The 24149-nt window shown below is 34.0% G+C and overlaps 1 protein-coding gene across 4 annotated transcripts in view; it reads right to left on the reverse strand.

The window, feature by feature from the left end:
- The window catches only part of THSD7A (thrombospondin type 1 domain containing 7A), a 603286-nt gene that overhangs the window by 15832 nt on the left and 563305 nt on the right, over window positions 1-24149 (reverse strand). For 3 of the 4 annotated variants that reach the window (XM_016160722.2, XM_016160721.2, XM_016160720.2), the window contains 9 exons: window positions 18727-18905; window positions 16458-16463; window positions 14761-14894; window positions 10443-10596; window positions 8630-8774; window positions 7167-7282; window positions 3622-3739; window positions 3218-3363; window positions 2620-2794 (listed from right to left, as the gene is read on the reverse strand). In XM_016160722.2, coding sequence (XP_016016208.2) covers window positions 2620-2794; window positions 3218-3363; window positions 3622-3739; window positions 7167-7282; window positions 8630-8774; window positions 10443-10596; window positions 14761-14894; window positions 16458-16463; window positions 18727-18905 — 1173 coding nt within the window. Of the gene's footprint in view, window positions 1-165; window positions 784-2619; window positions 2795-3217; window positions 3364-3621; window positions 3740-7166; window positions 7283-8629; window positions 8775-10442; window positions 10597-14760; window positions 14895-16457; window positions 16464-18726; window positions 18906-24149 lie in introns of those variants that run through there. The other variant, XM_016160723.2, reaches the window with a different exon arrangement.

Genomic DNA, 24149 nt, shown 5'->3' on the forward strand with positions numbered 1-24149 from the left:
TGATGAGTGACTGGATGGGTAACGCATGTTGTCAGCTTTTCCAGTTTTTAGGGACTCAATCTCATTTAAATCATATATATGTATATATATATAATTATATATATATAATCTATTATATATAGATTATATATATAATCTATTCATTTTTAAAATTTTCTTGTCATATTCTTTTTATACATAAAGTCTCTTTTGTGCCCAATTGCTATTTGTTTGGCAAATCCTCATTTTTATATTTTTGAGATCTTATTCAAACTAACACATTTCTTAAACATACATTTTTTCTTATAATTATAAGCAAATTGAGAGAATAAAAATTTTTCATTTGAGTGTAAAATATAGGTAATTCACTTCCAATTTTGTTCTAGTCCACTAATAAACTGTTGCCCCCATATCTTTCTCAAGGCCTTAGGCTCATACTTGACATTGAGCTTATTTTGACTTTTCTACCCTAAAGTTCTCTGCATCAAGCTCAAAATCCTAAATAATAGCTTATCACTTGTTTGGCAATTAGTTTTATAGTATGTGATATACATTTGCTTTCCACATATGACTGCATGCATCCCTTCTGTCCAACATTACATCAAAATTTCTTTCAATGTTTTTTTTTTTGTAATATTATTTTATTGACCCTTGAAAGATAATTTAGCTGGGGATAGAATTTTAGGTTGATGATTATTTTCCATCACATTCAAATATAATCATGCGTTGCATAACGATGGTTTGGTCAACGACGGACCGCATGTACGATGGTAGTCCCATAAGATTATAATGGAGCTGAATTTCCTGTAAGAAATGGAAGGATATATGGTTCAGGAGAAATTTTTTTTTTCTCTGATGGGATCAGTATCTGTGGGCCTTGCCAATATATTTCCTTTTACTCACAGCACCTTACTTTGAGTACACAGATTACATCCCAATTAGCTAGCCCGTGACCTGTTTCATCACAGAGGAGTCTGTCCTTGCAGTGCTACATATTCAAAGGGCACTGAAGCCCTCCCAGATCTAGCTGTAAGTTTTTTGTTGAGGACCTAAGATCCTGTACCAGGACACAGGTCCACAGGAGATACCTTTTAACAAGCATTAAGTGCCATTGCTACTTTAGAAAAAACTTTCTGTGGCAGTGTGGAGCCAGCTTGTCCCTCTGCTTTGGAAATATTTTCAAGTCGTAATGATGTAAAGCATAGTAAGTTTTATTTCTTCCATCAGTTCAATGCCAGTGATCACCACTTGCATCAGGGTCAATGGAACAAAGAACAAATTTTCAGAGTCAAAATATTGAGTCTTTAGTTCTATGCCCTCTCTATGTTAAGCACTCTCTTTTTTTTAAATCATAGTTTTTTAACCTGACCACTGCTCCAGCAGGCTATAGCCAAAACCACATGGCCATGACAAAACTCTATGATCCTTTATCTCATTTTGATTTGTATTCCCACTGATCTCAGGCCACCTTTCACTCCCTCCTCACAGTCACTGTTATGGTGACCTACACTTAGCCAAGCCAGTTTCTCTTCAATATTTCCAATCAAGGCAGCCCACATCCTTGTTCAGGAGCAGCACTGACAGCTTCAATATTCTATACCTGACCCTGTCGAAAGGAAGAAGTGGAAAGGCTTGTTGTGTAGTGTTTATAAAGTCTAGAGTAGTGTCCTAAGACCTGCATATTCACTCGCTGACTCACCCAGAGCAACTTCCAGTCCTGCAAGCTCCATTCATAGAATGTGCACTATATGAGTGTACCATTTAAAATCTTTTATACTGTACTTTTATTGTATCTTTTCTACATTTACATATGTTTAGATATACAAAGACTTACCATTGTGTTATAATTTCCTACAGTAACATGTTATACAGGTTTGTAGCCTAGAAGCAATAGGCTATACCATAGCTTAGGTGTATAGTAGGCTATACCACCTAGGTTGCATAAGTAGACTCCATGATGTTCACCCAACAGTGAAATCTAACAACACATTTATCAGAATATATCGATGTGCAACTATATATTCTATTTTCTTTTGTCTTTCATTATAATTGAGAAGAATTCTGCTGTAAGTCTAATTTTGTCTTCCAAAAGCAGGTAATCTGTTTTTTTTTCTTTCTAAATGCTTTAATAATTCTCTGTTTTTCTACATTTTCTGTTTTAACTACAGTGTATCCAGGTATGACTTTGTTGCTGATTCTACCCAGGATCCAGGTTAAGCTTTCATTATAAGGGCTTAAATTTTTCTTTCACTATATGTTCTTAAATGCCTCCACTCTCTTATTTTCTACTCTTTCCTTCTAGAAATTCTAAATAGATATATGTTCTATCCTTATTTTCTCAATTTTTCTTTCACACTTTCCCTGTCAAGCATAAGCCTAAGGCCTTAATTGGCATTCCCTGCAGACGTTAAAACTTCGGTGTGATGTGTGTCAACAGCGGCCACTGACTTCGCCCCTACCTGACAGTAAGGAGACAGTGGCCCCCATCTGCCCACACTACATTGTTTAGCTGTTGGCACAGATATTACTGAATAAGAGGAGTGCTGTCATCCCTTAACTCAGATTATGTATGCGACCCCTTCTCGACCCTGGTCTTCATAAGAAATGACCAAAATATGAATTCTGTTTTGCTGTTTTTACCTGGGCAAGGCTGAGTGCAGGTTTCCTCTAGGACCATTTTTTTATTACCATCTATAATGGGTTCAACATCAGTACAGAATTCTTCATCCACCACTTTACTGAAATCATCAGCTGACCCATCACTCACTATACAAGAAATGTTTCTTGTTCTGGTCCCTTCTCCACACTGGGCATCCTGGAATGAAGAAAGAAATAACTAATTAGGAAAAGAAAAATAATTCATTAGTGGGCTCATCAATTACAGTCATCTCTGCACTGCTGATTTTGATTTATGAGTGGTTAAAGCAGCATCTGAAACCCTAGGGAAGAAGTCCTACAGGGCACTAGCTATAAAACACACAATGAACAATTTATTTGTTTTCTAGTCAAAGACAGGCAAATAAATTTTCATTAAAATGAATCAGTCTCCAAATGATTTTAAAAATACAGGACAGGGAGTGCTTGTTATCAAACTAATTAAACAGTTATGAAATGGCAAGGCACCTAATATCTTTACACATGCTGTGTGTAAGCTCTGAAAAATAATTCTAAAACAAAGTCTCTGCAGATAAAAAAAAAAAAATCACATTTCCATATAACTTCTTGTGAGGTTTGATACCTGTACTTGGCATGGGGACCACTGGCCATATTGCCACCGATAACAGGGCTTTACTGGGCAAGGCTTGGACTGTTCCATCAGGGTAGGACACGGTCTTCCATCACCTTGAAAGGGCTGGGTAACTGTTCGTCTTCGGATCATTTTTCCTTTAAGACATACAAAGAGATGCAGCTTTAGTAATACATTTTAGTTGTGCAAGCATATATCTTATTGGGAGAAGGCATCACAGACATTTCTCCTGAGGAGATTCTAGAAACAAACATGTACATGTCTCAGATGCCTTGGAAAGAAAGACAGCCTGATTCCACCTTACTGGAGATTATTTTATATGACTCAAAGCAAGAGGGACATTTTATTTCATATCCCTTCACCAATAGCCTAATGCTAATTAAGGTACAACTAACCTGTGAGGCCACATGTCTGAGAACATTCTGACCAAGGAGACCAATCAGAAAGCTGACAGTTCACAGGGCATTCCACCATGCAGGATGTGTTCATCTGCCAGTTTTTCTCCAGGCTAAGCTGAAAGGATAGAGATAGATCTGTTTGTACTGACATGAAGGCATGCTTTTGAAGTATTGCTGATAGAAGGAGGGAGGGAAAAAGGAAAAGACTGGAGTGGAGGTGAGAGGAAAGGAGAGGAAGAATAAACAAGATGCATAATGGAATAAAAGGATATCTGGAGGAGAAACACTTAAACTGTTAAAAATATAAAGTAGATCAACCCAGGAGAGTAGGAGCAAAGGGCACAGGATGAATAGAGGACGTATTTACTTGATATACTTATATACTGTTGAATTTTTAAAATAAGTAATGAAAAAAGATTTAATCTCTAAATTATTCAAATTTCCCTAAATGAGGAACAAATAAGTATAAACATGATTACTTTCTACTAGTTAAAAACTAAGAATATCATCAATATACAGATCTAAAATTATGTCTTGGGATATTAGTTATTTTTATATATGAGGTTAAATTGAAAAGTAAAGAGAAAGGTTTTAAAGACCAATTGCCATTCAAAACTAATGATTTAATTGATTAAAATAATATAAAACATTAGTTTTTAAGTAAGCTGTCTTTCTCAAAAGGAAATCTGAATTGCTAGAATTTTTTGGTTATATTTTATGTACATTTTTTAATTACAAAGATATTTTTTCTTCTAAAACTGATCCCAGGAGCTAACTGAGGTATAATTTAGTTATTTTAGTTTTAGCCTCTTGTCAGATAATAATGTTGTGCCATTCTATTGGCCTTGAGTTGAAATACTTATTTAAGCGTTCTACTTTTAAACTACTGAGATTTAAAATTCTAATATAGATGCAAACAGAAAAAGTCTAGAGTACAAAGTAGCATTAAAATACCAAAATTTAAGAGCATGCTAGGGAAATATAATTTTGTAAATCCTTGGGATTTTCAAGTTCTTTTTTTTACTTCTGCATGAGGAAGAGGTTTATGACGTCTAATTTATATGTCAGAGATGGCAAGAAAATTTTTTCTAAAATGTTGTATTGTGGTTCAAGTATAGCTCTTGGCTCTAAGTTATCTACTGAGAGGTCAGATCGATGATTTGTGTACCACATCCCTTTGCAGCCACTCTCATTATATTCTCCATCAGTCGTACTTGACAAAGATGGGTATTTGGTATAAAAACTTTCACCATATCACTTAAGCAAATTCTCATAAAGTAATTTAAAGTCATGGTAGGTTGGAAATTAGAGTCTTAAAGTGATAGGAAAAAAAAATGATGTGTTATATTAGGATACATAATAGTTTCATAGAGAGAGGGTTTGAGTTACAAAATTGAATTACTACTGACTTATTTATTTCACTAGAAAATAGAAAAGGATGTCTGTTTAAGAGGTAGTCTGGGTTTCCAACAGTAAGATATTTTAACATTCTACTACTTCTTTTCCCATTACATTTAGCGTATCTCTTTATTTCCGACTGTCTGTCTGTCTGACTATCTATCTATCTATCTATCTATCTATCTATCTATCATCATCTATCTAAACATATGTGTCGAATGAAAAGAAATCTGTTTAGGCATCAAAGTATAGGCAAGAAGAAATAGATTACTATGTATCAGATGAGTAAATGTCTAAAAAACATCAAAGACAAAAGTAGTAGATAAATGCTGGATGAGTTTAACACCAATTTTCCTCTTTGTTGGATAGTAATGCCATCTCTCTCTTTCACTGTTAGGGAAACAGCAAGAGCTAGCTACTGCTGTTGCACTGAATGCAGGGTTTACACACGTATTAGTTGGCAGGCAATCAATTCATTGTTAAAATGCTAGCCAGCTTTTCTCAGGTCTATTATTTAATCCTAGTGTATCCATAGGGATGGATAAAAAGGGATACGAATTGTTTAATCCAATTCCTGCAGAGTAGCACTGTTCTCCCTGAAGACAGCATTTGCTAGAATGTTACGATTTAAATTCCTAATTATCATTGCAGTATTCAACATAATATTATTTGTACATAAGAATAAATTTATCTAGTTTCCTAGATACTTAAAATTAGTTATCAGATTTTTACTCACATTTCATTAAAGAAAGCAAAGACCTTGTTTATACCTTTGTCATGTGGTTATGTGAACTATTCTAAAATTGGTCTTGTATGATTTGGGTTTAGCTTTCAAAATGCTCTTAGAGCAATTCATTGTATATTTCATTCCGACCCAGGAGGGCATTTATACGTGCATTTGCAGGAAAAGTGACATATTAATCAACTAGAAGTAGATCACAGAAAGCTCTCCAGCCAGTATTATGACTATAATAATGTTCATTAATAATAATGTTATTTTTATAATGGTTATATCACTTTGATGTTATTAGTTTCAAAAACAAATTGATTCAGGTATGAAATTTCTAATTAAAGCTGAAGAATGAATAGACTGAGTTATGTTATCAGATGATAGTAAGAGAAGTTTATTAACTAAACAACTTGTTTTCAGCATATTTGGGAACTCTGTTCATATGGACAGAGACATAAAGAACTTAAATTAGGTTCACATAATAAAGATATCAAATGGATTAAAATACTTTAATCTCAACTTTTCTCTTAGGAGTTGGAACAATCTAATATGGGCTTATAATAACCCCCAGGAGGTGCAGACAATTGTAGTCACCATGTCTACTGAACCCTAATGAAGTTAAAGTTCCTCTTGTGTATGCTAAATCTATTGAGGTTCCTGCTTATCTTGGTTCGTGTTTAACCCAGAGGGCCTCAGATGTACTAGGAGACAAAATCTGCCAGGAATACGAGTACCCTTTGATATGGAAATCAGATAAAATAATTACAACATGAAGTTAGCTTCATGAAAACTAAGAAAGGCCAACAACTGTTTCCTCGCATTTTGTAAGGTTATATTTAGAAATGATGACGCTACTTTTATATGTAGGAGAATTAGAAGTTACAATTCTCGGTATCTAAAAGATACCCATGGCAGACTCTATTCCTTTGTTTGAATCTGATGTTCTCTCTTACCCACACCTGAGCATTTAGACTCTCACAGCTGGGTGTTAGATCTTAATGACAAAATCTGCTACAAAACCACACGTGATCAATGTTTAGCAACAGAGAGAATGAATGATGGATCTTGGCAGGTGTCCCAGGCAATACAAAATTCACATGAAATTACAAAGATGATGAGTAGTCTGATTAAGATTTATTGCCTATATTCACCTTGATTACTTATTGTTCCCCAAGCATTTCTTTCAGAAAAGCCTAATTAGCATACCTTTGGGCTCCAAGCAGAACAAAATACAGGAAATTATGTGTAGAAATCAGTAATGTTGGACAGTGTCTCTTTTCAAGAGATGCTTAACAGTCGCTAAATAGTGCGGCAAAACATCTGCTGGCAATGAGCACAGGTCACTTGGCTCAGCATGAACTGAAATTATTAGGAAATAATTTACTCACAAAAATATAACACAGCATCTCCTCACCTCTTCACAATATTTCAGGTCAACTGACTTGCCATCACTTCGAACACAATCCAACATTCTTGTTTTAATGCCATTTCCACAAACTGCCTTCTCACTCAGCTGACATGTACTCCAGTCTGAAAGGAAGGGAGCCCATCAGAACAGAAGGCCACATATAAAACAGACTTCGAATGAAACTCTGATGACCTGAATCCCACATTTAATTCACAACTGCTTCCTAAGCCCCACAATCAATCATCCCACATGCAGAGCATATGGGTCCCAGCTTTGAACATATCAGGAGTTAAATGGAATTGCTGGGGTTGCACATAGCTACAGGGATTATTCTGGAAGGCAGATGTCTACTTGACAATCTTGATGGCCATTTGGTAATATTGTGAAAATGGCTTTGGCCTGCAATCAAATGTGACTTAAAAACTTTTTCCCTAATAAAAACATACATTTTAATTTAACATTATGTTTGTTTTAGCAAAATAATCATAATTTTAATAGATGGTACTTTAACTGTGTTATAGTCAAATAACATTGTATTTCACTTAGTGTTCCTATTTAGAATGTTTTAAAATGTGCACTTATTTATTTTAAAATCACTCTGGCCATATTTATTTAATTCTCTTATTTTATGTCTTTGACAAAAAAATTATTTCATCTTTCTTTTTAGAGTCACATAGCATGGCCCAGAGAACAGTGATTTCCTTGTGTCATCAAAGAAAAATAAAGAAAAAAACTAAACGAAACAAAGGCCAATATGACTGCTGCATATCACTGTACAATTTCTGGAGTCTATTTCACTGTGAAAATTATTTGGAAAAAATTCCAAAACAAGCTTCAGTGTTGCCTCAAATCATATAAACCAACAAACTCTCTTCTTTTCTAGAGTATGTGCCTTGATGATATGAGAGAAAGAAACTGATTTTATAACAAGCCTTTTTTTAATAAAAAAAAAATACACCCTTCTATCAGATAAAAATACTTTTGTCTATACCTTTGATAATATTAAAATGGTTATATTTTCTTTATATACTTTTTTAGTAAGCTTAAGACTATTGACCTTTTTACTCCAGACCAGTCATGCTTATAAACAACCCCACACAAAGAATTATTGTTCTAGTATATTATAGCAATTACACATCTGAAGAAGCCTAATACCCTGGGAAAGGTATATTTATTTATACCTCTCCAAAGTGGGAGGATGTCTTAAATAGGACCACTTACACTATTCACGATCTACCTGAAGGGCTAATGTTTGTGTGATATTTTCATTATCTTTATCTTGATGTTTACTAAAAAAATAAAACAGGTAAATATTTCTGTCACATAATAAATAATAAGTTATTTCTGGGAGAGTAAGCAGCATGTCCAAAAGGCACACAGATGGAGATGAACAATACTTATGGAACACTGCTGAGCTGACAGACACAAGTTGGGCCTTTAACTCCGTGATGACATGGCTGTGTACGTACCTGTTACATTATAATCATAGTGGAAGCAGTTTTTGTTCAGGTTACAGGGTTCCTTCTCAACAGCATCAGGGCAGACTCTTCCTTCATCGGCAGGTTGCCTGATGGGATCAGCTGACCTTTGCCGGAAACTGCTTTGATTGCAAGGCTAACAAAGAATAATACAAAGAATAAAAGAATAATACAAGTTCTCAGAAAGGTGAGTACTCAGCCACACAAGAGCTAACGTGTTAGGAAGAGGGCTGGAGCAGGAGTGAGTACATTGGGGCCACTGGCTAACTTGAACAATCTCATTATAGTTCAGTTTCTTCATCTATAAGATCAAGGTTTTGGGTGAGTTTCTGATGCCCCACCTAGCTATAAGATTCTTAAGAGTCTATCTGTCAAATACTAATAAACAACATCACATCACATGTATGCAAATATACCTCTGATCATACTAATTACTGTAGATCACTAACAGGAATCTATCTATCTATCTGTCTATCTATCTATCTATCTATCTATCTATCTATCTATCATCTATCATCTATCTATCTATCATCTGTCTGTCTATTATCTAATCTATCTCATCTAGTCTCTTGGGCTCAAAAACTAGTTTAAGGGTAACTTTAAATAACTAACTGTTATTGACCTTTGTTTTCCTAAAATGTACATACAAATGCACACAAATGCAATTTATCACATTAATGTAATGCCATAAAAGGCTTTCCATCCTCCTCCTGGTACGGTCTTGTTCTAAATGCACTTAGTGTTCTAAGAACAGGAGCAGTAACTTCAAATCCGATGTTATAGAATGAGAATAGAAAATCACTTTCGTACTCTTGTGAAACAGTTGATTCTTTACTACAATTTAATTTGTATCCAAGTTAACTGCCAGTCCTGTTTTGCTCCTGCTGTATCAGTTGGCTGTTAATCAGCACCTTTAGTAATGTTAACACTGAAGTAGAAAATTAATTTTTCCTTGAAAATATGTATCATAAATTCTTTGAAATTGTCCTATACTGTATTTCAGCAACTTAATTCCATGTTACATGTATATTCCCCATGATTTTGATGCCATATTAAAATGTACAGCTTTACAAGGTACCCAGGGGTAAACTCAATTTTCTACATCATCAGCCAGTTCTGTTTCAAATGACTCTCTTCCCAGGGTCCCATGGAAGAGCCCCTACAGACTGTTGAAATCTAGAAGCTTTGTGTAATTTGAAACTCTCAGCTGGCTTCCCAGGACTAGAGACACAGAGTCAGTGTGTGGAAAGAGATTCATTGATGCACAGCTTTCTTCCTTTTACTCTGATTCTTTCCAGGATCTTTTGCATTTTAGTGTCAATACTCTTGCTGCAGAACTCCCACTGTGTGAAAGATTATTCCTACAATTTAAATAAAATGGACTGGGCAAAAAGCACGGGATGACAATAACCTGACACCATTAAAGTTCCTTTACCAGAGTTTCATTCTTTGTCCCTTTACCTGGAGGGAATCATTATCACCACTGCAGTTCTTAACCTGCTGTGTATTTATAAGCCAGTCAAGGCATTTTGTGCTGGGTTAGGAGGATAGTGGAGGAGGAGTATGAAGCTTGCAAGAGGTCAAGCTGTTCTAGTGTGCGTCAAAACATTGCTGACTTTAAATGGCATACTCTTAGAATGAAGTAGTCAACAAACAAACAAATACGCAAAGAAGCAAAAACACACTTTCCTTTGATAAATAATTTGGTAACTAATTTAGTAACTCAGATTTTCTTAATAATATTCTTAAAGCTTTAGTGGTAGGAATTAAACAAACTATAATAATAAATGGCTAATCATCTCACCAAAGTGCATCGAGTCCATGGATCCCATTCAGATATCACACAGTCCTCAGGACATGGTAATTTGCATTCTCTAGAGCCCAGGGGCATCTCCTCTGGGTCACAGAGGTAATCCTCCACATGGTCAGCAGGGCCGTCTGCTGTGTTCTGCATGCATCTAGAAAAAAACATACCCATCAGTGAAGGAATCAGGACAGTTAGAACAATGGCCAACCCATAGGATAGCTGGTTAGTCTTAAAATACTATCATGGGATTGAGAGGTGGAAAGCTCACATCTAATGAATAAAATTCTTCAAATATGAAAACAAAAGGATCTCTGCCTCTCATAAATACTTGTAGAGTTTCAGTATAATTTTTAAATTTATCCTTGTGTGTATGTATCATTGCAACCTTTAAAAACAATAACTGCTGTGCGTATGTAAACTCTACCTGTCTTCCTCTGAAAGGAGGTCATTTACATTCATGCATAATGAAGGAATTAATGAGGAGGGGTCCAAAGAGATTCGTAAAGGGGTTGCAATTTTGGAATATGATGCATTTTTTTTCTTCTGAAGAAAATGGTGGATTCTGTAGAGAGGGTAGATTTATATATGATGGAAGATGAGGCAAACCCAAATCTCTAGTGAGAGGTTTCATGAAGTGTTTTTGAAAGTAACTGATAGCATGTGTCAAATTGTTTTGTCATTTAAAAAGTTATCTAGCCTCCCATCTGCTGATAATCTTAAAAGTAAGCCAGAAGTGAAAAGGCAATTATAAAAAGACTAGCACACATTCTCTACATGTGGTTGTTTGGATCTGCCTACATCTTGACCTTTGTTATTCTTAGCTTTCTCTTTAACAGAACAAATTCAAACATTTTAATACATTTCATTTTATTGTAAGCAGGCATGAAAGGCTCTTTACTCCTCTCTTGGGCATTTAATTAATGCAGTTACTATCGGCCTTCACCTTTACCATAGTTAATAATCTCTCTGGACACTTTTCTAGTTGAAGAACAAAACTATCCCTCATTTACAACTCAAAGAAGGTCAACCAGATTAATGGTTTTAGAAAGAGAATGCATTCTAGAAGATGAAGAGGAAGGCTTGACTCTTAAGTCTCTCAGACCATTGCGCTGCTTTAAAAAGTCACTTGAACAACATTACTAATTATACCTGCAATCTCAACTTTTTTTCCCCAGAAATTTGCAATCAGTAGGGAACTGCATCGTCAGGTATCTACTCTGCACAAAAACCTTTCCATACAGTGCTGCTGAATTTAAGAGAAATGTCTTTTTCCTGTAAAATGCATTTAAAGACTGTGCTGTTGTTCATGTCTTAATTGGGTTTGCAGCCTGAAAAAATATCTATATGAATACCCATCTCTTCATTTTTTTTTTTTTTTTTTTTTTTTGTAAATTAGATGAGTACATAAAAGAGCAATCACAAAAATCCACAAAGGTAGATATTTGTTTGGTTTCATTGTTGAAAGAAAAAAAATAAATGATAAATTTTCGGGGGAGAATTTTAGTTTCCCAGGAAAATGTTCCACTTTCAATGGCATTTTAAAAATGCTCTATTGATAGCAGCTTTGAGAGGACATAGAACAGACAGTTCAATGCTCAAAGTTGGATTTGCTAAGAAAAGATTGCATTCAGGGTAGGTACTGACACAATGAACAAGGATTAATTTATGGAATTACCTATTGATTTAGAGTTATGGACTGATATTCAATACTCTATTAAGTAGTTATGCACCTAAAACTTCATTTTCAAAGGCTTTTCTATTCCTTTAATTTTTGATATACAAGCAATATATTCGTTTTAGAAAAATCAGAAGAAAAAATAAAAATTCACATAACTCTATCAGAATAAGCACTCTTAATAGACTTTTATACTTAAACATATATTCTCATTTCATTAAAGAGCAGCAAACTTTACCTATTATTTATACCATTTAAGAAAAAAGCAATGATACATTATGAACATATTGTGTTATTAACTATATCTCTAAGAAATAATTTTTAATGACTACATTTGAATTCCATCATTTGAACATGCCACAATTGCTAAAAAAATACCCCTATTGTTGATATTTCAGATTATTTATGTTTTATTTATTTTATTTGTTATTAACAATTTCTTTTGATCACTCTAGAATTCAAAATATATTGAATCAAGTTTTGGGCCCAAAGGAAGGCACTTTCACTTCATTCACTTTCTTTAAATTCTTAGCCTTTCTTCCTCTCCATAAGACAAGAAATTATGCTGTGAGAAAATTGAGCTGTATTAGAAAACACAGTGTAGAATCTAGCTGGAGGTCAAGGTTGGGGCCGGAGGCCCACCACAGGTATGGCGACAGGGGGTGCATTATCTGCAGAGAATTCAGAAACAACAATCAGAATAACTGAACCAGTCTGGTTTTTATTCTTACAATGTGCTGGCAATTTTTCTTTAAAAGTCAGTGAAAAATATATCTTCCCATCACGGCAAATTATTTCTATCACTCAGTCTTTGATGTGTCATACCATCTTAAAAGAGAAAGAATGATATCAGGTATATTGAATCCTCCTGTTTTATAGACATCGATTCTAAAATGTCACCCAATGCTTGCATCTAAGCAGGGTATTAAGGTAATAGAGGTATACTGCTCAATCGATAAACATTATTACATGATCAGAGATCACAATCAATACTGACCTTCTCTTTTCTCTATTTGCATTGAAGATGTTTACTGAAAAAAATAAGTTGATTTGAAAAGTTACTTTGTTTAGGATGTATTTGGAAATGTTGAGAGTATCTGTTCACAGAGCAAGATGATACATGTACATAGATAGTTGAGGGGAAAGCCGAAAGAACAGTAGTTTATTATAATTTTATTTTATTAACAAAAAGAAAGAAAGAAAGAAAGAAAGAAAGAAGGAAAGAAAGAAAGAAAGAAAGAAAGAAAGAAAGAAAGACCTGACCAAATTCTTAATATAAGAAAAATATTTTAAATTTTGAAGAGAAATTTTAAATTTTGAAGAAAGGCAGAAAACAAAATCTCTCTTTTTCTTCCCTTTCCTTATAAACTTATAACTTCTCCCTCCTCGATCCAACTTTTTTAAGTTCCTTAGAAAAATAACTTGAGGCTTATGATAGGCTTTTAAAATAAGAAACAGAGATTATTTTTATCAAAAGCAAAGTTATATGTACCAAAGTTTTAAGATACAAATGTTAATTTGTTCTCATTTCCTACTGAAACAGATGAAAAAATATAAATCTTAAACTCATGAAAAGTTAAGCTATGGGTGAGAATGAGCTTCGCAACATGAGTCGCCAGTTCTAGATGTTTTTATATTTGTCTTTACTGTTTGTTTCTCAGCAGGGTTAGGAAAAACTGGTATAGTTAAAAAAGAGTGACAAGACTTTGGTTTGAATGCCAACTGTGTCACTTTACTAGATGCGTGTTACTATATGTGTGTAAATTAGTACTTGAGAATATACAAAGTGAGATAATAAAACCTCATACACCTAGGTTCCAGAATCCTTAAGGATCATATGCAGATGCTGTAGAGAAAATTTAATGAGTATCAAATTTGTATTACATATTAGGGAATTTCTATGAAGATGACAGGCTCTCAGTTTGGACAAACTTATAGGGTTTAATAAGAATGACAGACATGTAAAAGGATCTTTTCAAAACGCTGAAGGGTATATGGGATACCAGAGAACGATGCTGCTCAACGGAACTTTCTGTGAGGATGGAAACTGTCTGATAGCACTCGTGCCTACTGAGCACTTGAAATATGGCCAGTGTTAACTGGGAAAATGCATTTCCAATTTTATTTAGTTTTAATTAGCTTAAATTTAATGTGAAAATAGCCACAGGTGTCTAGTGGCCACTTTACTGGACAGCGTGGCCATACAAGAAGAAATGAAAGGCACCAGTCAACAGAGGTTTTTGGCAAGGTTCTCTGGAGCAGACGAGAGTATTCGAAGTTGATCAGTTTGTATAAAAGAGTAGATTATCCCTAAAATACAATTAGACATATATTTGGCCTTTAAGGAAAAAGTTATTGGGCTGGAAAATTTGCATTGTTTGAGCTCGAATTCAACATGAGACTCTTTCTCTGCAAGAAAAGCATTTGAAGCAAAGCATCCTAAATCAGAAGGCCTGGTATGATAAACTGCTGCTGGAAGCAGATCCCCTTAGAATGTTCCATGAACATAGATCCCCTAAAGATAAAACTAAAGACAATTTTATTTAGGAGGCAGGGGAGGAGTGAACACTCATATTGGCGGGTGTGCAGCTGGGAGGTGTTACGTGCTTTGCTTCTCTGTGTAATTCAGCTTGGTCTCACCTCACTTTTCGGGTTTGTACGCCTTCTCCGCAGTTATCCCTCATGTTCACAAAGGTCACCTTGCAGATGCTCCATGGCTCCGTGACCCATAGGTATTGGTTGCAGTCACTGTGGCAAGGGACGACCTCATACACCTGAAACACACACTATTCTCAATGATCTCATCTCAGGTGAGAATGAGTGGGAAGACTTTACATCTTAATAATCATTATATTCTTATTTTAGCTACTTCTATTTCTCTCCTTTGTTGTTCATTATTCTACTAAAGGGCCAGGCTAGCTGCGTTGCATTCCGTTGCTCCATTATTATGCTGCAGTTGTAGATCTGACCTGCTGGACCACACTGAATACATGACCCATATTCCGGTACTGACCCTTACCACACAGTATTATAGTTTTCCAGGCCATTAGTCTTGTATAGTTTATGTCTTCAATACTTACCCCAGGGTGCTCATATGTTAGGCATATAATAGAGACTTGTTGAATGAATGAATGAATGAATGAATGAAGTGCTTAAAAGTAGTTGTTTTGAAATAAATATAATTTGTCTTGTTTTCCAAAGGACTATATATAACAGTGAAAAGATATTTTTTTGTGTGTGTATATTACATTTATAAAACTAAATTAAGAGATAAATAACATGAAATAAAGCTGTCTTCAAACAAACCCTCAATTATTTAGGGCTGAAATTGGTCTCCTCATACATAGCTATAGCCTAAAGCAGTGAGAGCCACATGAAACAAAGTAAATTGTGCTCCAGGATCCATAAAGGCTTTCAGCTCCAAGTTTGAGGTGGTTTGTTTGGTTTCAGAATTTTTAGAGCAATGAGTAATTATGTTCTTTTCTCAATGATAAGAATGATTAAATAAAGGAAATAAATGGACCACAATCTATTACAACAGAACTGATTTGACCACTGTGGAAAAATTTTTACATGATTTCAAAATCTATAATAATGCATCTCAATTTCTTATTTTCCACACATTCTCTCTCTTTCTCTCTCTCTCTCTTATATGAAATGTCTTAGTAACTCAATACAGAAAACGTAGATTTAAATAGCCCTTTGGAGCTAGCCTTTTGTGAAAATTTTAGTGGACTTCATCCAAACAAAGTGACAAAACAGACCTATTCCAAATAGCAAAAAAAAAAAAGCATTGTCGGAGTAAGAATTTATACTTATTGTGATCACATTCACATTAGGAGCTTTATTAAAACACAACTAAACACGCTGGGTAAAAGACTATTTTACAACTTATAGGGAATGGAAAAACCGAAGAGGAAATGCCATCTTTCTTAATCGCTAGATGGTCAGCACTTTAACCTTCTATATTGTAGTGAATAAATATCAGTTCAGAGCAACCTCCTGCCACCCATTTTCAGCCCACCCTGCACCTTTACTTTCCCTCTGAGAAGCATGAGATCTTTAATAAGAAGTGTTATTTCCTTTTCAAGTCTGGTGAAGTAAAGCTTGTTCCCCACCCCTATGCCTCGGGCCCTGATTCTAAAATGAGGAAACACAGGTAGCATGTTCAGAAATAAAAAGAGAACAGCTACAGAACACAAATTTTTGGAAAATATGATATTTTCTCCTCCTCGTAAAATATACAAGATAATAGTAGGAAAAAAATACATTCCCTGAAACAAGAAGTAAAACAGAAAACAAGCAGCACATGAACTATGAGGTTTAAGAGTTCTTACCTGTGCCTGGAGCGGTTACATTCATCAGGAATAAAGAAAAGGGAGAGAAACAAAGATAAGTAAAATGTCGGTATATTAATGAGAAGATTTATGTTCTAAGTTTCAAATATTATTATCCATATACAAAAGCCTTTTTTTTTTTGTAAATGATTAGAACATTTTTCTTAGACCTTGGTAGAGAAAAGCCAACCCATTGTTGTTTAAAGTTAAGATACACAAGTGAGTATTGAAAACGGCAAAGTCAAGGAAAGTATTAGACGAGCAGGATAAAGACAACTGAGAAAACTGAGTTAACTTTAAAACACTTATAATGAGGAATTGATATACAACTGCAGATATCTTGTAATTTGAATTGCGAATGGATTATCTATCTCTAGATTAATTGACTGATGAATCTAACTATCTTCATCTATCCATCTATATTACTTAGGAAAGGAGAATTTGCTTCTGCAATTGGAAAATAGAACTTCAGACGTGAGTCAATGTACCACCAATTATTTTGAGGAATGTATAACTGTAGTAGAAATCTATGTGATTTACAGTTTTCAACATTTTTTTTTTGCGTATTATTTACTTTCCTAATATTTTACTAATATATGAATTCCCAGAAGTTTCTTTTTAAAATGTAGAATATTTATGCTCAAAGTCAAATATTTAGGAATCTATTATTTCTTGTTTTAGCTTTGATTTTTCTGTTGCTTGTGTCTCAATATATATACCACCAGCAAACCGATAACAAGTACCCAGATGTCCTTATCATACTCTGCATTCGGTTATAGCAGAGTTGGAGAGTGACAGATAAATGCCTTAGGTTAAAGACTTTTCATAGCAATAACAACTTGGCACGAAGTCTTGAACCTTTGCAAATTCTTATTAAAGAAAATGCTGAGGCAAACACAAACACAGTTACTTTTAATTTAAGATCTGATTGGCTGTGTACACACATACGTACTAAAGGTATGAGTATGTGTTGAATTTCTCTTTAGTAAAACCATGGATCAAAATTTATTAAAATTTAAATTTACCATTGGGAATTCAAGGTTTCGAAACTTGTAGAAAATATTCTTTTGTATTACAAACCTTACATTTCAGGTATTCTGTTTCATTAGGGTCATGGTACTGAATTTTCTTTTTTGGAAATATTCACTAGGGCAGGGAACCTGATTACCAGTAGATGGCAGCAATGCAGTATATTATTCACTTTCAGTTGAATTTAAGGGCAAATTCAACTACTTGGGGAAAAATCAAGATTCATTCAGAACTTTCTATGAAATTTAATTCTCCACTTGGTTCTTCATAATCCCTTTATTCAAAATTCTTTTTATTTTCTCGACAGTGTACTTTTGTTGTTATGAACAATTTAGGTTAATTTGGGAAGGGAAATGTGTGCTGGTAAGCAGTGTGTTTTGGTGATTAAAATTAGACAGTCTGTGTAAATGTAAAACATATCTATGCATTTAGGATTGGTTCATACATATGATTTGATTTATTTGATTATGACTTAAATTTAAATACACATCTTAATATCTACACAGACTATTTATGACATTCCTTCTTTGTTAATTCACATGTAGGCCAAACATAATAATAATTGTCAGATGCATCCTATATTACATTTTAATTAGTCACGATTCTCTCTAACAGCCTTTAATTTTATATTTCCAATAGAACACAAGCAACAGCTATTAACTAATGAAGTAAACATTCAAAGTTAAATAAAGTTTCAAATAAGATTGAAAAAGCCAATGAATAAATTGATAGATAACATACTTACAGTGACTTTGAAGCCATTTTTAATTTTTAAGTGTATTTTATATCAAACAAATTTAAATGTACACACGGTATATATTTTCTAATTTTAGACTCAAACCCGTATACTTCGATTTTAATTTAAGTAGTTAGTATTTGGGTTATGTTTTCACTCAGAGTCTAGGGGAACTCTAAGACTGAGTCGGTCTTACTCTCAGCATATGTTAAATTTTATATGAAATACCTTGACATTATTTCAAAGGTAGGTTTTATTTTATTTCCATTGAATTATATTCATATGACTAAACATGCAAGGTACTAAATATTGAGAATATAGAGATGACATATCTGATTTTGGATTTTAATAACATACATGTATTGACTCAGGCATTCTAAAGATAAAATAGGTCAAATTTCCTATTCAAGGGCTATATACTTTTGTCTATTTCAGGGGAGAAAAAATCCAGATCATTGTGAATCTAAATTGCAATATTTTAATATTTCCAATGGTAGGAAATACCTGGTTGACATGGTCCAGTTTGGGGCAAGGCCTTCCTCCATTGTATGGTTTTTCACGTAGCCATTTAGACCGAACCTTCACACCACTCCCACAGGACTTACTGCAGCGGGACCAGTTGGACCACTCGCTGAGCTTGCAGTCGGAGGGACAGGGAATGATGCAGGCCTCTTCGATGTAACCTGAGTGGAGGAAAATGGGATGAGAGCCATCTCCTCCACATGTCACTTGCCCACTACCACCCACCATTGTAGTTCCTTTAGAAGGTCCAAGTTTTACTTGACAGCAACGTGCAAATGCAGAGATGTCTCCGTCGTTAAGGATTCAAATTAAATTTTGCAGGAAAACGACATATACATAGAGTGACTCTGTCAGGATAACAGCTGAGCAGCTGCCATATGATCGCCTTAGGATTCATGCTCACCATATTTCAACATTTCTGACTTTCTGACAGCTCGTGTTTAATTGACAATAACCTGTCTGCTGCCATTTTCATGCTGCCAGAATAATTCATTTAAAAAATTATAACAGTTTTCTACAAAATCTTATCTGTTAATGTCATATAAATTCAAGTTTCTGAGTCCCAGCAAGGTTCTTCTTCCTCAAGAAGAAAGCCAGACCTTCTCAATCAATATCCAAAAGGAACCATTTAACTTAGCACCTTATGTTTCCCCTCCTTGAAAATTAAGTCTGAAGAAGAAAAATGAAAGATGTTAAATAAATAATGTTAAATTTTTTTTTAGAGTGTTGTCAATTTCAAAGCAGCTTCACCTCTTGTATTCATTTGATTTGCTTGAAAATCTTATAAATGTAATGGGTAGGTATTGATATTCCACTGGACAGACAAAACAAATGCAGAGAGATAACTGATGAGTACAAGGTCACGTGGTATAAAATGTGGGGAAAGGTTTTCTGAGATCTAGTCCAGAACTCATTCCATCAAATCACGCAGCCAATTAACTTAATAGTCTACAGATTAGTTTTGAAAAATGGGAGAATTTTCCTTGAATAGTCCCTCTCCACCAACTTGGCATTTCGCTATATCAATTTATCACTATTGTTCTCAAGGCAAATATATGAAAAAGCAAAATTCCTCTGGTCAAGAGTCAAATGCTCTCCTCTGCAATACTCTGACTGTGGAGAGTAGAGTAGTTGCTCTTGATGCAAGAAAACACTCTGCTTCCCATTTTACATCAGCATGAAGGATTCTATTTTGAAAATGTTTATAATATAAACAATTTATACTAGGAACTCTAAGTAAATTTTTAAAATTTTATTGAGACATAATTCATATACCATGAAAATCAGTTCACGTTTTGGCATTTAATGTATTCATTGAATTATGTCGCATCACCATCATCAAATTTCAGAACATTTCCATCACCACAGAAACCCTCTACTTATTAGCAGTCACTTCTCATTTTCTCTTCCCCAACCTCCTGGCAAACAGTAATCATCTTTATGTCTCTAAGAATGTGCCTATTCTGGATATTTCATAAACTGAAATCAAACATTACACAGTCTTTTATGATTGTCTTCTTTTACTTATTGTTTTCAGAGTTCATCTATGTTGTAGCATGTATTACTACTTCTTTTTATGACTACATCGTATTCCATCTTATGGCTATATCGCATTTTGTTTATTCACTCGGCAGTTGATGTTTAGTTGTTTTCACATTTTATAAATCATAATAATGCTGCTGTGAATATTTGTGCATCAGTTTCCATGTGAAAATATTTTCTGTTCTCTTCAGTGTGTATCTCAGAGTGGGATTGCTGGGTCATTCGGAAATTCTATATTTCACTTTTTGAGGAAACAGTAAATTGTTTTCCAAAGTGACCACACCATTCTGCAATATCACTAGCAAGGTATGAGCGCTCCAATTTCTACATTTGTTAAAACTTTTTAATATGTCTTGTTTGGTTTTAATATCCTTTGAATAACAAAAATCTTAAGTGTTCAAGTCAATTTATTTTCTTCTTTGGTTGCCATGCTTTTATGTTATGTCTAGGAAACCATTACCTATTCAAGGTCATGAAGATTTACACCTGTGTTTTCTTCTGAGTTTTATAGTTTCAGCTGTTATACTTAACTATAAAGTTCACTTTGAGTTAATTTTTATATATGATAAAAGGTAGGGAGTCCAACTTTATTCTTTTATACATGATTATCAAGTTATCCCAGGCCCATCTGTTGAAAAGATTATTGTTTCTACATTGAATTGTTTTGGCACCCTTGTTGAAAATCAATTGACCACAAATGTAACGGTTTATATCTGGATTCTAAACATCATTCCATTGATCTCTATGCCAGTACCACACTGTATTGGTTACTGTAACTTTGTAGTAAGTTTTGAAATCAGGAAGTCTGAGTCCTCTCACTTCTTTTTGAAGATAATTTTGGCCTATTGAATCACTTATATTTCTATATGCATTCTGAATCAGCTTGTCAATTTTTGCCAAAAATGACAGTTAACATTTAGATAGGAATTTTGTTGAATAGTTTATCAACTTGGGAGCATTGCCATCTTCACAGTCCAGGTACACTGACATTAGGTCCTATGTCACTATTTAAAAAATATATATCCCAACTTTTATCAGATCATCTTTAAGCCAGCATCACTTTTTATCTTCAGTTGGTGTTGAACTTGTGTTATTTCTTTATAGATGCATTACTTATCTTCATCACTAGGGCATAAGCTCCTTCAGAGTCTAGAAGAATACTTGGAATACAAGATATTCTTAATAAATAGTTTTTGATAAGTTTACTAAATTATAAAGGAGTTGAGCCAAAAGAAAAATTTTCCTGAAATGATAAAAATAAATGAATCAGGGACAAAGATGCTATTAATTCTGGAAGTGGCACATGAGGTGCTGGTTATGATGTTCAACTTCTTGAAGTAAATGGGGATTACTATGGTAGTTTACTTCAAAATCATTATTTAAACTTATAGACATATCTTCTTTACACTTATTTAAGTCTTCTTTAATTTCTTTCAGTAATATTTTGTAGTTTTTAGTGTACAAGCCTTGCACTTATTTTGTTAAATTTATTCCTGAGTATTTTATTCTAGGTAGACTTTAAAAAGATGCAACAAACATTAATGTCTTTTATTATAGTGAAATAAGGCCACCTAAAAACCAATATAACAAATTTAATCTATAAATCTGTTGTGCCTCAAGTGCCCTGGATTGAGATAGGATTGAAAAGCTAGTCAATTTATTGCACAGTATTTCCTGGCCCTGCTTATTTATAAATGTCCTGAAACACATATTACAAGTACAGGTTCCCAGCAACACCAGACATTATGATATAGTTCACTTGGTGTAGGGTCTGATTTTTGGAAATTAATATATTTTCTTGTATTTGGCATTCCTTAAAAATTGTTTTTATCAAGAGAATAGATTCACATACAATTGCAAATAATAATACAGACACTTCCCTTGCATACTTTTCCTGGTTTATTCCAATGGCATCTATAACATAATTTCAACCAAGATACTGACATTGATATAATTTGTTGAGCTTATTCACATTTCACCAGTTTTCCTTGTACTCATTTGTGCGTGTATGAGTGTGTGGGACTGAAATTAGGGAACGCCGTTAAAAGAAACAGGCAGAAGTAATAAAATTTGGAAGAGAAGTAGATTTGTGGCCTACCTTTCTATATATTATCTCCAATACTTTTGTCAAAGACATACATCCCTGTTTTAAACTTACGGTAGTCCCCGTTCACAAAAATGCATCTCTCATTAGTATAAATTTCACTGAAAAACCCATGAAACCAACATTCTAGAACCACTTTTTTGTGCTCCCTTCATAACAATTACCGTGATTTCTCACGATGTAGAAGAGTATTACTTTTTATGTGACTAGAATCATAGTGTGTACTCATGTGTGCTAACGTCATTTCACTTCACACTGTGATGCGAGATTCATCCATGTCGTTGCAGGTTGTTGAAGATTGTTCGTTCTAATAGAGGCATAGTATTCTATTGCGTGAATATATTATGGCTTATTCATCTTATTGTTGGCATTTGGGTATTTTTCATTGTGGAATTATCAACAGTACTGTTAAAAACATTTTAAAACATATCTTTTGGTGAATTAATGCTAGTGTGTAATCAAACTATTTCATGTTTGTAAAAGTCCAATATATATTTTTAAATCCCAATTATTTCCAAATATCATCTATAGCTTTGTCAAAAGGACATCCATATTTCAAAAGTAATATTATTGGAATATTTCTAAATTAACTGCATTTTTTTCTTACCTCGCTAAACTTTAAAATGACTACAAAAGTAAACGTCCAACCTTTTATTATTTAATAATTGTGGAAAGTAGAAACACATAATCTTTCATTCACTGCTTCACAGGGTAACAGAAAAATGGAAATTCTTTCTTTCCTTTTATCTGTTGAAATATTATGGCAGTAGTGATATTTAATATGTTAGCCTTCAGACTGATTCACATTGTATTATTAAGCTGATATAACACTTCTACATCTGATCTTTGAAACAGCCTATTCTACAAAACATTTCTCAAATAAAACTCAACCTATTAAAAGATACAAATTATGCACTGTGATAAAGACAAAACTGCAATGGAGTATAATGCTTAACAGTTCATTTTTATTTTCCGATGTGTAACAACATTTAATAATTGCCTGTCATGTTTATCTAGCACAATTAAAATCCTTAATGCTAGTAGTGAACCGCTAGATAAGCATTCCCCTGCCTTCTCTGCTAAGACCATTTTTGAAGGCAATTAACACCAAACAATCATGGGGGATAGAAAGGCAGAAATATTTGATGTGTTTTGAGGCCAAATAAATGGCTTGCATTTTGTACAATTTACGGCTTCTGAAGAATGCTGGACTAAAATAAATGACTTGACAATTAGGATGTTAAAATTTTTAGCAGTTCAGCACTGAATCTGACACATGGAAAAACTAAATTCTTGACTTTGGATCATATTTTTTGTATCCTATATCTCTTCTGACTGCTCTTTCAGGTTGAAATGAATACAAAACAGTAGCAGCCATAAAGTGGCAACTGAAGGACATATTGCCTTTGAGATATATCCAATCACCTCATTCATTTGAATTATGAATGTGCAGATAAAGTAGCTTTTGACAACCTCACAGTCACTATATTGTGCTGTTGAAAGGTGTACTGTTGATAGATTAAAGAATTCATTTAGAAAACACATGGAAAATATTGGTTGGTTCTGATTACAGCTGTGTGAATGAGCAACTCTAGCACTCTGTGTGAAACCTCTGGATTAATATTCGAATTATCCTCAAAAATCTCTCCTGTTTAAATGTGTATTATATACATATAACTGAAATCAGGAATAAATTTAGCTATAATTTTATCTATTATTGTCCTCATGTGTTTGAAAATATTTTTTAAAAATTTAAATA

The sequence above is a fragment of the Rousettus aegyptiacus genome, unplaced genomic scaffold, assembly GCF_014176215.1.
Source record: "Rousettus aegyptiacus isolate mRouAeg1 unplaced genomic scaffold, mRouAeg1.p scaffold_m13_p_13, whole genome shotgun sequence".
Taxonomy (NCBI): Eukaryota; Metazoa; Chordata; class Mammalia; order Chiroptera; family Pteropodidae; genus Rousettus; species Rousettus aegyptiacus.